Here is a 15,008-nt window from a genome sequence, read left to right as displayed (position 1 = left end):
TTAGAATGTTGTGTTCCCTGCAAATACGATCGAATTGTGCGGAAGCTTCGAGAGTTTGCTGGCTTTGTTTCATCGACAGAACGCTAGTAAAGTCCATTGGTTTATTGTCATCGATAGCTTCTAGTACAGACAATCTGCAACAAGTAGGGGCAAGTATGAACGAAACAACAAGCAGGTGCAAATGAGTACCGTAGGTCCTGTACGGATCAGTGGCGGCTGAGCAGGGACAAATGAGTACCTACTGATGCCAAACAAGCATGTGTAAGCAAGTCTTTCGGGCGTTGCCGGTGGTACTGTACCGTTGTCAATATCAAATTTCTCTCGTCGCTGACTTCAATCATATTTTCACGCCTGCTCAGAGCTCCTTGAGTTTACCACAATCCGGTGTAGAAGCTACTGGCGATTTGGTAGACACAAGGAGCTCTTCTTTTGAATGATAAGCGCTAACTACAGCTTCAGGAATCAGAAGTTAAACCTCTCATGCGGTAACGTCCTTGATGGTCTCAGCTTTAGAGTGTCAGGGATGCAGATTCTCTTTACTGGTTTGTCTCTCCATATGTTATGCCTACGGGCGGCAGTGAGTACTGTTCCAGAAGATTGAACAGGACACATACGGACTCGCTGACTCGCCTCTTACGATATTCATATTGGAAAAACGATCAGCATGTTCCTTCAAGGCAATAGTTCTAGCCCTCCGCAGCAATTGAATCAGATGAGGACTCACATGAACGCCTCGTGTTCAATTTGTCTTATTTTTGATTTATCAGACTTCGATTTGTGGGTGTCATATGCACTGGATCCACTTGAAATGCTGTGCTATCGTAGTATCAGGCTTCATTGGGCCCATCGATAGTCCTGGCCACGGAACGGGTCACAATTCGCCTTTGCTTCTCAAGTCACTTGCCCGAAACAACGAACACGAGGCTTCTAAATCCTAGGAATACGGCAGTTCCAGCGGATCGTCCCGGTACATCTTCAAGCGAATCACAGTGTTGTTTTGACCCTTCAAGCGCTCGAGTCACACACATAAAACGGTCATATCATTCCCGCGAACTTCGATAACATCCTAGCACACAACCATCATCTGCACTCATATCAACCATGGCAAACGGCTCTCAGAATGGCGTGTCCCGAATGAACTGTCATCCTCAATACTATCTCCAAGATGGTAATATCACCTTCCACGTACGCCACAACTTTTGTGTGTCTCACTCGCGCTGATCGCCATATGCGAGCAGGTTGAAGGCACTCTATTTCGTGTCCACCGACACTTCTTTGAGCGCGAATCGCAATTTTTCATTCAGGAATTTGCAAAAGCTCCCCAGGGGGGAACTTCCGATACCAGCGCGTTTCGACTTGATGAAGTAACCGCCGCCAACTTTACGAAATTCTTATGGGTCTGGTATAGTCCGTAAGCATCGATTTACATTATCATATCTCACAGGCATCGTCATTGATCACTGTCACAGCTTGTACAGACGCGGAAACCTGAGTGAACCAAAAGAGCATTGGCTCACCATACTAGAGCTCTCGACAAAGTGGCAATTCCTAAATATGCAGAAGCTTGCCATCGATGAGCTCGAGAAGCTCGATATAGAACCCATTGAGAAAATCACCACGTACGACAAACACAAGATCGATAAATTGCTCCTTTTGCCTGCATACAAACTCCTATGCAAGCGGACGACCCGAATAACCGATGAGGAGGGTGAGCAACTCAAGGTACCCACCCTCCTCAGGATATTCGAGGCCCGTGACCGTGCGAGGAGCGCAGCGGAGGGCAGGAACCTGTCCTCCGCTGATGCAGACAAGAAGTGGGAGAGGATTTTGATTGAAGTGTTCGAACTCAACAGTCACGCTACTAATCAACAGGGCGCGCAGTCGCAGACAAAGTCAGACCCAAATTCGAAGCCGAATCTGAATGGGAACGGGAATGGAGCTGCCAATGGCCATAAGCCGTCTGGATCAGGTTCTGTAAGTGAAAATCTTTTGCTCGAGACCGTATGTCGTGGGGCTGATCGACAGATAGTCTACCCAGAATGATAAGCAACAGCAGAAAGATGCGGACAACACCAAAGGCACGGTATGTTATTCAGTTTACTAAACGTACTTCACTGACGCTTAAGGCATGAAGGCAAAGAAATGAGCGAGAAGCGGACGGAAGGCGGAGATCGCTCCACTGCGTTCTCGATTCTTGCTATAGAGAGGAAAGTGGAGCGCGTTCTGCTCAATTTGTATATTCCAACATTTATCAAATCTGTCATAAAGGCAATATTCGCATAAGTTGTTATCTTTGTATGATATCAGTATCTTGATTAGCCTATGTAGTTTGAAATTATACACTGTCTAACGCTTGAAGTTTGAAGCTCCAATTCCGTTTCACCTGGACATGAAACGATCTAATCCGTACCCTCGCTGCCAGCACCTGTACTTATACTTCAAGTGTCTTCCAGCTGCAACATTTCCCGTACCTTGATTTCTCTGTCCACACCCGCCAGACTTTTCCCTAGTTAGTAGTCAAATCCGCGTCCATCGAGTGGGCACTAATTTTACCTGCAGGAACCACTACACAGATGCAACAAGCATCTCGGTCGAATTCGGACTCACCTTTTGCAGGCTCTGGGGAGACGTAAAAATCAACTGCAGCCGTAAAAAGCTTGACGAGAGGCATCACGGTTGATAAGACTCGGAAGTGCTCGCCAGTATGCTATATATAGGAGAACGCGCAGCGCGTCCCTCACGTGTATTCAAATTTCAGCATGAATTTAGTTCGCGGGCGTTAATCGAGCGCAAATTGGAAGAAGGAAGTTTTTCCATATAGCCAAACTTTCAAAATGACCTAGATATAAGGTTCGAGTGAGAGGTTTAGGGTTTATGACGGCGAGTCAGACTCACCATCCTTATCCAAGTCGATATCTCTATCGCAACTTTGACTCGGTAGCTTTAAGTTGTGTCTGATGAGATCCTTGAGCTCTTGAGGCCCTGATATGACCCTGCTCGCCCATAGTGATATCATAATGGTGCGATCACGACCCGTCTGATGTTACGATCCTGTAAAAATAGTATAAGGGCTCACGACAAGCGATGCGAATAAAGAGCCATGTAGAGCCTCATGCATCATGCTGGACAGGGGGCCGGTGGGCCTCTTGACAAGTCCCTGAATCAAGGCGTGTTGATCCGGGTATGCTCCGGCTCACATTAATGCGCCATCGGATGTAGTACTGAAGTCGGATGGGATTCAAACATCAAACTCGTTTCAATAACCGGGACTAACCATATTGCACCTAGCACCATAAGCACAAGGAAACGAGCGAGAAGCTCTTTATTGAAACCACAAGTCGATCTTCATCGGTGAGATCTGGAGCAGAGAGATGAAGACGAAAACTAGGAAAAAATAAAATCAGGTCCGGAAAGAACGTCTTTCGAATCAGAGTGCATACCAATCTTGTATGTCATATATGGCGGAACTCTCACCGAGTAGCGTGTCTTCATCAGCACTGTCGGATCCAGACCATCTCAACGGCAAGTCAGCGTGTTTCTACTTACCCTGGTTCCATCTCATCAAAATGATCGCGTATGCCAGCTGGACGTTCGTGCCTCTCCTGGTTATGAGGCCGGTCTCAATTGGATTTCGGTGCATGGATTCCCAGGGTCACAGTGATCGCGATCAGAGGAACAGTTCAAGTCTAAGCTTTCACCAACTCGCAGGTAAGTTCAAAAGTAGGTCTCACGCCCGAATCCTTCAATCAGTAGTAACTAGTATTAATGTCTGCCTTGACAGGATGGGACCATTACATGAAAACCTACATTACCAATATTTGTAGTCATCGTCCGTATCATCGTCGACGTCCTCCTCATAGCGGTGCACTTTCTCAAACAGAGGCTGCGGGACACTTTGATCAGAAGAGGACGTTGATGAACCTGGATGGCATCAGTAGTGACAGAAAACACGTGATCAATCTGTACGCACTGTTGTCAGAGAAATTGAATTCATGGGTATTGTCAATGGCGAGGGTATATAGATCTATCTCGGCTTTGGCTCGACGCATTTTTGCTTGCAAGGTGAACGAATCCCGCTCGCGAGTGCGCATATAACCGTTGTCACGCATGTTCGCAAGAGACTTTGCCATTAGTTCTGCTTGACTGGCTTGTTCTATTTTGAATGCCTCGTAAAAGGCTTCTTTAGCTCGAGTGGTGACCCACGTGCTTAACAGGGGTAATGAAGGGGTGATGTGCTAGAGAGATGGTGAGCGCGGCCAAGCAGATTGTTACAGTACTCACTTTCAAAATCGCGGATTTTGGTGTTTCTTCCTGCGCAGTGGTTAATAGATCCTGTCCTGATGTAGCAGAGCCGTCCGAAGGTGAGAAAGGTTCGATGAAGGGTTCTGCAGCTGGGATGAGATAGGCTTCGCTCCTAGTTATCCAAGCTTCACACATCTCTTGCGTAGCTATCGGACAGGTCAAAGGTGCAACCTCTTTCTTCGACATTGCTGAGGGCATCCTGATGTTATGCGTGGCTGAATCGCCGATACGTGGTAATGCTACAGAGCAAGAAGGTTTGTTTAGACTAAAAATCGACATCCCAAAGTCAAAGAAACTCACGTGTCCGGTATTGCTCGAGGCGTTCAATAGCCTGGCTGTACAGAGACACCTCTATCTGACACCGCTTCCTCCTCTCTTCTATGAGAATTCGTTCCACAATTGCATGACTTCCGTCATCTCCTCCAGTACAAGTACTCTGGTGTAATCGCAACGTTTCCTCTTGCTTCGTTTCTATACTGCGCTCCCCAACTAGCTCCCAAAGATCAGCAGGATAGACCCGATCTTTGAGTAGAAACGACAAGACAAATAATTCAGTCCGAAGCTGTGAGATACAGATCAGGATATAGAGGTTGAAAAGCGCGGGGTATGGACTGACCTTCTGATTTGCTATGAGCCCGATGTAGTCGTCCAACAGTTCAGTGCCTAGTGAGTTTGAGATTCGAAAGATGCTAATACGAGCAGCTGATGAATCGAATAGGGCGGGTGAAAGATGGGATGGCATGTTGAATGAGTGACGTACTGTGGGGTGGTAGTGGGATACGATTATATTCAGGTTGAGCTTGGCGGCGGGCGAGATTGTGTGATCTGATGAGGATCCGTTATCTTAAAGTCTAGAATCTTGACAAGCCGTTCCTTCTAATGCATGCTTGTGGCGATGAAGTGTCAATAACCATGATGTCACATGACACAAAATGAACTACATATGGTGGCCGGATCACAGCTACATCACTGAAAACCGGATAACCCGGTATGACAATATTTACCTTATAAGGTTGGCGAAATCTGTGTTGTCCTTATATGCCCATGTATTGGCCTACTTATCAAGCATCATTTTCCTGATCCGTGAGCTTGTTTGTCGTTTCGACACATTAATTTAACAGTATGTCGAATTCTAAGCTGGTGGTATAGTTTTTGCATTCATGCGTAAAAATTGCTTAATACTATATAGCAGTGCAGAATGATAGGAAGACGTCGATGCTGTAGGCATACGCTCAACGTATATGGCGCTGATCTATTCAAAAATTCTAGACACACAAAACTCACACACACCACTGTGAGTTGCACTCGTCCTCCATGGCTTCGCTACATTTGCTTGTCATTGTCATATTTTCTGATTCAACAATTCATCTCAAGACGCAGTCAGTGCCATCCTTCTTCGCTTCTGAGGTCCTAACATCTCTTACTTGACATTGAGCCGACTTTTCGAACAGGCACTGCCGGTCTGTCAAAAGCTCGAAGGGATGTGGTGCTTGGAATGAGCTGTGACATTTTACTGGAGATTGATGGTGTTGAACGCGGCCGAGGGATTGTGGGTACCTTTCTCTAAGCTGCAGAGGTGCGTGTAATATGTATTGTGCATTTTTATGCTGCTAACTACCTCATTTCCATAGGTACCCAAGACTTAAACTTACCTCTCCCTCATCTCCTTCTCGCCCTCCTCCACTCCTCTCATTCTGGCGCCTTCCGGTGTGGTTCGCATATGTTCGAGCCACGTCAGCATTTGCTGACATGCGCTGGGCATGTGCGCTAAGCACTGGCGGTTGTTGGGATTGGGCAGTAGTGAATGGTGGTCTGGATGATCCCTCAATCCCACTTGAAACCTATTCTGCATTTTGGCCTTTCTTCAAAGTCAACATTGGCCATGTGTCCTCGACCGATGCTCGAAACTGCCGTTATCTCTGTTGGTTTTAGCTGTCTGCAACTGACGCCGAAGCTCGCAGCCTTACCCGGCTCCGACCCTGCTCCTTCTCTTTTCCTATTCTGAAATAGTTTGACCACCGGATCTCAAAACGAACGAGGTACAACTCCCTTGGGAAGGGTCAAGACCTCAGTCACCACCGGCCGAGCATATCTTCCGGTCATTGATAAGTAAGGATCCGACTCAGATTTTATTTACAATCCCCACTATCACCTACTCTGCCTTCAATCACTCATTAACGCTACTTCCTGCAAGTTTCTCGACAGGATGCCATCCAGAAAGTCGCACTGTACTACATGGTCTGGCAATAGGATATGTCATGTTGTGGTCTATGTTTCTGTCTAAGGATGACTGGTCTTCGATGATATGGCTGAACTCGATCTCATATTTGGATTTGATCCCTGCGACCAACTTCTATTCCATGGCCAAAAACTCGATCCTATGGCTGAACTCGATCCTGTTACATCCTATGGTACCACGAGTTCGATTATATACCACCAAACTCAATCCTATACTGGCACCGCCGAGCTTGATTGTACACCGGCACCGCCAAACTCAGTCAACCACTTGAGCAGTGCAAATTTTGCATAAGGAAACAATAGTGTCAAGTTGCCACGACACCTTGCTTTCATTGGACTTCAAGGCACTAACGATATCTGTTGTGGTTCAACCCATGTTATTGTTCCTGCAGACGGTGTTGATGATGAGATTAGGGTAGAGAATTGGCGAGGCATTGATAAACTACATGTATTGTACCGAGTGTCTCTGTATAATCCTATACAACCCAATGTGACTTCCTGGCCAATCAAGTATAAAACCCGCAATACCATGATGCCAATGAAGCAATTGTCCATATGATGGTACAGATGGCAAGAATTTCTATCTCTTTTACTTATTGGACAGGAGAGCCGCTGTGCTAGAAATGCTAAATGAGAGACACTTTTTCGAACATGCATCATCACTTCAGTACAGTTTTAGTATTGTCACAACATGATTCATGCAGCCAATGCCAAATGAAAACCATTTTGATAATTATTGGTCATAGGGGATAGCGTTCTACACATATATATCTTGTTTTCAGCAATTAGCGTGTTTATCAATCTGTTTGAGTTTTTACACAGCCAAATTCATTCAACTAATGCCGGGCACAGGTAATCATGATAAAGATTGGTCGCAAGGGATAACAATATATTTCTATACAAGACTATGGCTTCTGCACTGCCATATTTTATACGATTATAGACATTGTTGGGATTATAATGTGTATATAAGGGTTTATCATAGATCTTGGTTTTCAGTGATGTACTTACTAGTTATATTTGTCCCAATGCTTCATTCAAAGTTTTTGTTTGGGACTGAGATCGATTGAATTCGAACTAAGGAATGATGCAAAACGTTGTAAATCAACGACGAGCCTCAAGGCAAGACATGACAGGAACCACAGTGTGATTGAGCAAAACGCCGGAGACAGGGAAGACGTCGCAGCATGGAGAATGCCGCCGCGGAGGCAAGTTGGCTCGGTGATGTCCGATATAGCAGTGCACGTCTAAAAACTGTCCCAGTAAACGTTGAGTCAGCCTTCCTGGTGAGTCGGAATGCATATATATTGAGAGAGAGGGATATTATTAAATCCAGCTTGACTGAATTCAACCTAGAACATGTGTGGAGAATGCAAGTTAAAAGTAATCATCCCGACCGGAACTGAGCCGCCCATATGCTGTGTAAGCAATTTGTCCTTCGGGCGTTGCCGGTCGCTCAGCGAATTATGAATGAACAACGTCCAGCGGCTCCAGCCGACAATCTACTTCACATCTTCGCGAGTCAATCTGATTCGCACACTCGCAGTACCTGTACTTATGCATGTGCCAGGGCTCTGCAGGCACTTCAAGCTTCAAGTTTCAACTTCAAAGCACACTCCTATGGTGGATCTTTGGTGACGGTTCGATTTGCCACGCCGCATACATTTTTCATAGTCCGCCGTATTTATTATGCAAATCATGTCACTTGTGTGTCACATCAGGCGACACCGCACGTTGCCGAAATGTTCATGCTCATTGTGAGCAACGGTCCAGATATATATATCGTCCACGCAGGTTCTGATTCTGGGGCTCCAATAGATTCATCCTAAACCATCCATTGTGAAGTTCTGCCATCCAGGCGCAACCAATCTACCAAATCAATAGAACTTCAAGCATTTGCTCACAATAATGTTTTCAGGACATAAAAGCAAGCTCTGTCTACCTCAGTAGTTCAAACGTTCAGAGTCCCCTTTGCGAAGCTTTTATCACTTCGTATATATCATGCATCTCTCTTTCAAGTTCCTCGTCGTCGTTACTACTTTGGCAGCATGCATGTCTGTCACAGCCGCACAGTGCAAGTCTTACTTTGAGATCTGCGATACGAAAGATGATTGCTGCAGTCACAACTGTGCTCTACTTTACGTGAGTATGAGTAGCTTGCTTTGCATCCGGTATTCGACCCTGTTGCTCACCCCTTGCACCTTGCAATGTCAATAGCGCAGCGGTCAGAAAGTCTGCCAGTAAGACTGCTTACCGATGGGCTGGCAGGCCGTCCATGAGCACATCTGGACAGTGAGTCGTGTTTCTGCTTTTGCATCGGTGCTGTGGCTGATGGCAAAATATGTAGTTCGTTGCTGACTTGGTCAATGTAGTTGTTCCTGGAGTCTGTTACTATGAGACCCATGATAAAACGTGGACTGTGAGACTCATGCAGTGAACGAAAGATTGGGTGGGTATCGACGTCAAGACCAGCTGGATAGAAAACAGCAATTACACTTTGTACTCGTCGAATTTAAGTTCAATGACTCACTCAAAGGTTCCGACGAAATGGCCTTCACAATACGTGCTCGACACGTCTGGCCATTTGATAAAGCAATCAAAGGTAATACCATAGAGAGGAAAGACCTAATCTCAAACTTAGGTCCTCAAAGATGCCCTTCTTCACTTCGTCAACTCACCTTTCCACCTTTTGGCTGAATGTCTAGAAAGTCGTATTCTCCGAACATACTTTCGTCATGGTGCAGTCTTCTTCTCTAACTGCGCGATATTGAGGAGTGTAGTCATAGAAGGTACCACCTACTGCGCAGGGCCGATGCGCGAACGATACAAGAGCCACAAGGTGTGGGTCGCAAGGAGAGTCTGAGAGGAAAGGAAACAGTCCACTGGGTAAGGAGGAGTTATATGTAGGTGACCTAGGAGCATCTACAGCGCAGTGTGAATTTGTCAATGCAAACGCTTCGGAATATTAGCATGACGGACCTGCAAAAGGACTGCCTTTTGCTTCGAGCCTGTCCTTATTACAGTCCAGCTTTCATCTTCATTAATAGTCCATTCAACATCACAGAAGACCGGCGCTGTGTACCAAAACGATAGATGTTGGACTGTGAAATCTGGCAAGCTTGTTCGATAGGAGTTGCCGAGTGTTATCTGCGCAGATAAGCTTTGTCACTAGGCTCGTGACCAGCCTGGCTTACCAATACCACGGACAAGTCGAGTGGCGTAGCCAGGCTGGTCGATCTCGGAGAAATTTGGCAGGCAGAGCGAGGAGTTTGAAATTTAGTAGAAGCCGGTCGTGCCGGCGATACTCGATCGTACGTAGTACAACTTATGCGTCTACTGTCGTTCAGACTATATGCTATGTTAAGTTTCAACCATGAGTTCCGTACGACCTTTATCACTCGCTGCTCGAGATGCGATTGAAGATCTCCCGACGGACTTTACGAGTGCCCTTTCAACGGCACAACACCAGCAAGTTCTTGAGGCCTTCTCGCGACTCGATCTTATTTCCGCTGTATCTGGCCATCAGCCATTGCAACATGAGCATTGTGTAATGTGTCGTAGGCAGGAGAAAGACCGCAACACGCAAGTAGATCGATGGTTTTGTGTGATGAACCACCACTAAATAAACATAATCCGTGGATCATTTGGAAGGCGAGATTGTTTTGGGAGCGAATATTCGCAATTTGCGACTCAATTACGGTGCAGTACTGTTCATAAATTATTCATATACAATCAACCGAATGCACACAACACTTACCGTCTCGATGTTCTGCTTCTTGTTCTCCTTTGCAGCTCATACTGTCTGCATAGCTGAGAAAAGGATGCGTCGTAGCCACGGAGTAGTTTCTCGTAACCGCGCTGTCAGCAAAGCATCAAGATCAAACGAGAGGAGTAGTTCGGGGGTGATATCTTTCGATGACATGCCAAAAATGTCCTTAGCAGCCTCCATCTCAGCATCAACCTCGTCGGTGGCTATCTTGATAGCAATTGGTCGTAAGATGACATGAAGTTGCTCACTCGCTTGCTCGTCAGCATCCAACACATTGAGAAACTGGATAAGGGCCCTGCTTCGAAAAAAAGCTTCTCTCCAAGGTAGCATGGAGGCCTTGTGCGAGATAGAGTGCAACATGAGGTCCATAACTGTCATGCGAAGCCCACGAAGGATTTTTAGGACTCCAAGGATTTTTTCGTCAATGTCGAGGCTTGAAGGATTGACAGTCCAAATCGAAGGCTCAACAGGTGGCTGATATTGTGGCATGGGCAGGTGAAAGGCATGAAAAGGTATCATTCTATCGTCCTATTAGATGTTAAGTACTGTTGCTCGATGGACTATAATGTTTGAAAGGCATACAATACTTTGCTGAAGCGGTGCGAACAAGGTCAACGCTGTACAGACACAACGATTACCTACACCGGCATCACCGGCATGTGTGAAATTTCAAACTCCTCGCTTCTCTTGCCAAGTTTCTCCGAGATCGACCAGTCTGACTACGTCAAACACTTAACAATATCAAAGACGTAGTCCAGACTGGTTACGAGTCTACGTTGTCACGCGTATCACGGATCGACTGGGTCATCAGTCTCGACCTCTTGGAACGTCTTTTCACTTAGTCGGTCTATCAAAGGTGCACAGAGGATTTCCCAGTCATCTTGCCGAAAGTAAAGAACGTGCTTTCGCAATGCGGATGACTCCGTGACGTAGAACGTCGTCTGGAAATGTTTGTGTCAATAAGATGTCTCCATCTTAGTCGAAGAAAATACGAACTCTAAGAAGCGGAAGCAGGAAGGAGTCGAAGTACCAGAAGAGAAATTCTTCAAGAAGTTCACGACGTTTGAGAGAAAACGTCACGGATACTCTATGCTGCTTCCGGGCACCCTCACCGGGAGGCATCAACCAGTCGCATTCTGACGTGCTGAGACCTTGAAGTACGTGATGTGATGTAGACGTTTCAAATCTCCGGCATATAATGAATTCATTAAGATCTGATGAGTGTTAGCCAAATTTAAGTGTGTGAGAGATAATCACTCAGCTTTCAAGCAAGAATGCGGCGCCATCTTTCTTACCAACGGAGATACTGCTCTCGCTGTAAACGATTTTGACAGTGCTATTGACTTATACTCGACTGCGATCGACCTCACTTCTCCAATCGATGCTGTCTTTGCAAATCGTAGTATGGCCAAATTAGGTAAAAAGCTTTGGGAGGATGCGCTTCTCGATGCGCAAACTTGAAAGGTGCGATAGTATCTATGTTTTCATAGCCCATGTTGACTTCGACGATGCATAGGTCACCGAACTCAATCCTTCATCTGATGTGGGATACAAGACTGGGCACGCGGTCGACCATTCAGATCATAGCATTCACAAATGTTACATAATATTGCTCGAGCAGTGCGAAATTTTTCCAAAAACAACCGTACTAGTAATACTGTGCTCAGTACTGATTGGCTCTGAACTAGGTATTACACCATCAACCATGATAACAAAGCGAAAGCAGAAACATGACTCGCTGTCGTGATGTGCCGCTCGGGTTGCCCGATCAATTACAAGCAGGCTATTGGCAGACCGGATTTCCTCCCTAAGAGGCACACGTGAGTCATACAGTTGAATCCTTGTTACACAGCGACCTGCTTACTGCAGTCCAGTTACAAGATAAACCTTTGCAGCAATCGGTTCCATCGCAAAATTGTCCCCTGTACGCACATCCATGTTTGGCACTGACAGACATAGATGCTGTCAAAGCAACAACAACCGCGAGGAGGGAGAAACGCATTTTCTGTGCGAGGTTATATGGAATCTTCTGAAGGGGATCTCGAATGATATCTTTGAGGATGAGGGAACACTGTAGGACGACGACCAGCTTTTATATCCTGCATATGCTCATGGGCACCATTCTCATCGATTTGGCAGAACTGTTGTCGCGGAACAAATTTTGGCAGAACCTACGGGCGCGTATTCAATTAACAGCGTTCGTTAATTCATAGCCTGCCTGCAGGCATCGAGTGTCCACAGAACCCTTACTCGACTCGCCGGTCTCTCGTCCTAATACCTCATCCTTCGCTTCATCATTTGAACCTGCGCTGACCCTGCCAATACAACGACAAAGTCAAGAATTTAGCATCATTCTCGCCGATACCTCTGATATGTACTCGGTGGATATCTCACGTCATTTTTCGCTTACTGGTTGTTCCGTTATATGTAGCACCTGGAATTCGCCTGGGCCATTCATAGGCCAGTGACCTGCAACTACTGCGCGGAGATAATGAGGTATCTTTCGGAAATTGATACCCACTGAGGTGTAGATCACCGTGTGTCTGGTATTTGCTGTTGGAATCAATCTTTTCAGCGTTGGTTTGTCCCTTGCTTCAATGAATGTCAATTGTACACGTTGATATAATCTTCAGGAACCTACGGAGAAATGTAATTTATTTTCGCGTGAGCAGTTTTTTTTTGCCTTGATGGCTGTGTAGACTTATCGTCGATCAGGTCAATCAAAGTCATCACGATAACAGGGCTCCTCATCCTTGGTATTGTGCTTGACCTCGGAGGTGGCCCAAGTCATGATCGTATTGGGTTCCGGTACTGGAAGAATCCCGGACCGTTTGTACAGTTCGATGGGATAGCTGGAGCTAAGGGGCAGTTTCTAGGATTTGTTCGTGTACTCATCCAGGCTGCCTTTTCTTTCATTGGAACCGAGGTTGTCACTGTATGTTCTCTCTTTGAGATTAATACGAAATATATATCATCACTACGTTTTCAGATGGCAGCTGCAGAGGCGAAGAACCCTCGATACACCATGCCGCGAGCGATACGGACAGTATACATCCGAATTTTCCTATTTTATGTCGGGAGCATCTTCGTCATCGGGTTGCTTGTCCCTTCCAACAACCCTCTTTTGAATCTTAACTCTTCCAACGCCTCGTCATCCCCGTTCGTGATCGCTATCAATCAGGCTGGGATTAAATATCTGCCTTCAGTATGTCCTTCCATGTTCGTCGCGGCTCCCTTCTATAAGACCCAATCCAGATTTTGAACGCAGTCATCCTAATTTCTGCTTGGTCCGCCTCTTCAAGCGACTTATATTTATCATCGAGGGGATTATGTACGTGCACAAATGCATGAATTTTCGCATTCTCATTATTAATTCACAGATGGCCTTGCCGCTACTGGGAATGCTCCCAAGTTTTTCTTGCGCACGTCACGTTCAGGCCATCCATATGTGGCCGTCATTTTTTGCTCAATGTTTTCCCTTTTGTCATACATGGTAGTGAACACCAGCTCCGGCATCGTTTTTACCTGGTTTTCGGACATGACTGCCACCGCAGGACTCTTAACGTGGTTTTGTGTTGGGGTGACCTACGTCAGGTTCCACCGGGGATTATTGGCACAAGGGTATGACAGGAAACGTTTACCATATGCCTCGAGACTCCAGCCATATGCGTCGTGGTGGGTGATTGCTTCGTCGCTGGTAACTCTCCTGGTAAGTATGCAGATTATCACACTGACATTAGGTACTTGACTATGATCTTAGTTCAGCGGATGGCAAGTCTTTTTGAAAGCGAATTGGTCTCATACGACGTTCGTGACGACCTATTTGCCTATCGTATTGTTTTCGGTATTGTATGCATCTGCGAAATTTGTGATGCGGGTGCCCCTGGTGAAACCGAGCGAGATGGATTTCAAGTCCGGGACAGAGAATTTAGATGTCGAGAGGTGTGTGACATCCCCCATTATTTTTCTTTGTGACTGGGGTTGACCGTTCATCTTTTTTAGATCTAAAGAACCCTCGCCGAAAAAATTGGAAGGAGGCGATCTGGATGAGTTTGGTGTGTTCTTTTTCCCATCTAAGTTGTTCGCTTACCGCAAGAAACATCACAGGCGTGATGCGGTTCGTTGTTATACCAATCCAACAATGCGCAGCTAGCGCTGCTGCAATCGGGTCCATTATTTACTTGCAGAGATACTAGGACATATCTCGCTTTCCTCACATATCACCGGCCGATTTCCTACTCATGGAACATACTACTAGTACTCATAGGGCTCAATGGTCATTACCAGTGGGCAGCTCCTCACCTTCGAAAACTGCGTTCAATAAACATGACTAGGTCATTTTCATTAAATCTGGAATCACAACCTCATCGCCTTCGACGGAATTTTTAGCAGTGGTAGAGATATTAAAATCAGCTGCAGCACCGATAAATGCTTACTAGCTCGTGTCAGACACGATACTATGAGGGAACACGGCGTATCTATGGATACCTTCGATTGTGAATATTGAATGTCGGGACTACGAGTGAGCACCATCTACAATCGAGGTCATGAGCGCTCATCAGCTGCTGTGCTGCAACCAGACTGCAGGTCTTCGTTGAGATCGATCTCTTGTATACCCCTCAAGAACTTCCTGCAATACTATGATGCCACATTGCCACCAATACGCCCCTAACCTTCATCTACAGAGCTTCTTCTCCGA

The 15,008-nt window shown here is 46.1% G+C and overlaps 7 protein-coding genes across 7 annotated transcripts; 4 read left to right on the top strand and 3 right to left on the bottom strand.

Annotated features, from left to right (window-relative positions):
- Positions 1 to 1,101: 1,101 nt before the first annotated feature.
- Positions 1,102 to 2,358, top strand: F5891DRAFT_1175798 (uncharacterized protein; the record flags this gene model as incomplete). Its single annotated transcript, XM_041365737.1, has 5 exons — positions 1,102 to 1,185; positions 1,239 to 1,411; positions 1,470 to 1,974; positions 2,030 to 2,083; positions 2,135 to 2,358. 5 exons carry the CDS (start codon positions 1,102 to 1,104, stop codon positions 2,144 to 2,146), a joined length of 828 nt encoding a protein of 275 aa, XP_041220608.1. The 3' UTR covers positions 2,147 to 2,358.
- A 1,382-nt stretch (positions 2,359 to 3,740) lies between these two features.
- Positions 3,741 to 5,169, bottom strand: F5891DRAFT_698705 (uncharacterized protein). The gene is made up of 5 exons (XM_041372848.1): positions 4,919 to 5,169; positions 4,603 to 4,864; positions 4,282 to 4,541; positions 3,971 to 4,235; positions 3,741 to 3,921 (listed from the first exon to the last, which is right to left on the bottom strand). Exons 1-5 carry the CDS (start codon positions 5,042 to 5,044, stop codon positions 3,809 to 3,811), a joined length of 1,026 nt encoding a protein of 341 aa, XP_041220607.1. The 5' UTR covers positions 5,045 to 5,169; the 3' UTR covers positions 3,741 to 3,808.
- A 656-nt stretch (positions 5,170 to 5,825) lies between these two features.
- Positions 5,826 to 6,234, top strand: F5891DRAFT_1194700 (uncharacterized protein; the record flags this gene model as incomplete). Its single annotated transcript, XM_041367991.1, has 2 exons — positions 5,826 to 5,878; positions 5,934 to 6,234. 2 exons carry the CDS (start codon positions 5,826 to 5,828, stop codon positions 6,232 to 6,234), a joined length of 354 nt encoding a protein of 117 aa, XP_041220606.1.
- Positions 6,235 to 8,269: 2,035 nt separating this feature from the next.
- F5891DRAFT_1060308 (uncharacterized protein) lies at positions 8,270 to 8,970 on the top strand. The gene is made up of 3 exons (XM_041362863.1): positions 8,270 to 8,297; positions 8,359 to 8,836; positions 8,888 to 8,970. The coding sequence occupies exon 2, from the start codon at positions 8,542 to 8,544 to the stop codon at positions 8,755 to 8,757; it is 216 nt and encodes a 71-aa protein (XP_041220605.1). The 5' UTR covers positions 8,270 to 8,297; positions 8,359 to 8,541; the 3' UTR covers positions 8,758 to 8,836; positions 8,888 to 8,970.
- Positions 8,971 to 9,837: 867 nt separating this feature from the next.
- On the bottom strand, positions 9,838 to 10,917 carry F5891DRAFT_1115456 (uncharacterized protein). The gene is made up of 3 exons (XM_041363781.1): positions 10,892 to 10,917; positions 10,298 to 10,837; positions 9,838 to 10,247 (listed from the first exon to the last, which is right to left on the bottom strand). Exon 2 carries the CDS (start codon positions 10,826 to 10,828, stop codon positions 10,334 to 10,336), a length of 495 nt encoding a protein of 164 aa, XP_041220603.1. The 5' UTR covers positions 10,829 to 10,837; positions 10,892 to 10,917; the 3' UTR covers positions 9,838 to 10,247; positions 10,298 to 10,333.
- Positions 10,041 to 10,241, bottom strand: F5891DRAFT_960741 (uncharacterized protein; the record flags this gene model as incomplete). The annotated part of the gene is made up of 1 exon (XM_041375764.1): positions 10,041 to 10,241. A coding segment is annotated over one exon (201 nt), but the record flags the coding sequence as incomplete, so codon positions are not given.
- Positions 10,918 to 12,906: 1,989 nt separating the features above from the next.
- Positions 12,907 to 14,462, top strand: F5891DRAFT_1194697 (amino acid permease-domain-containing protein; the record flags this gene model as incomplete). Its single annotated transcript, XM_041367990.1, has 8 exons — positions 12,907 to 12,912; positions 12,943 to 12,958; positions 13,009 to 13,244; positions 13,299 to 13,514; positions 13,565 to 13,640; positions 13,690 to 14,018; positions 14,070 to 14,251; positions 14,312 to 14,462. 8 exons carry the CDS (start codon positions 12,907 to 12,909, stop codon positions 14,460 to 14,462), a joined length of 1,212 nt encoding a protein of 403 aa, XP_041220602.1.
- Positions 14,463 to 15,008: the final 546 nt, after the last annotated feature.

This window comes from Suillus fuscotomentosus (assembly GCF_016647785.1).
Source record: "Suillus fuscotomentosus strain FC203 chromosome Unknown F5891scaffold_72, whole genome shotgun sequence".
Lineage (NCBI taxonomy): Eukaryota > Fungi > Basidiomycota > Agaricomycetes > Boletales > Suillaceae > Suillus > Suillus fuscotomentosus.
This window is presented reverse-complemented; position numbering and strand designations above follow the sequence as displayed.

Excerpts from the sequence above, each read along its gene's own strand:
- F5891DRAFT_1060308 (XM_041362863.1), top strand. The coding sequence starts at position 8,542 with ATGCATCTCTCTTTCAAGTTCCTCGTCGTCGTTACTACTTTGGCAGCA.
- F5891DRAFT_698705 (XM_041372848.1), bottom strand. The coding sequence starts at position 5,044 with ATGCCATCCCATCTTTCACCCGCCCTATTCGATTCATCAGCTGCTCGT. Across the intron at positions 4,542-4,602 it reads CCTCGAGCAATACCGGACAC|CATTACCACGTATCGGCGAT; the intron begins GTGAGTTTCTTT and ends CTTGCTCTGTAG. Across the intron at positions 3,922-3,970 it reads ATTCAATTTCTCTGACAACA|GTTCATCAACGTCCTCTTCT; the intron begins GTGCGTACAGAT and ends GATGCCATCCAG.
- F5891DRAFT_1115456 (XM_041363781.1), bottom strand. The coding sequence starts at position 10,828 with ATGATACCTTTTCATGCCTTTCACCTGCCCATGCCACAATATCAGCCA.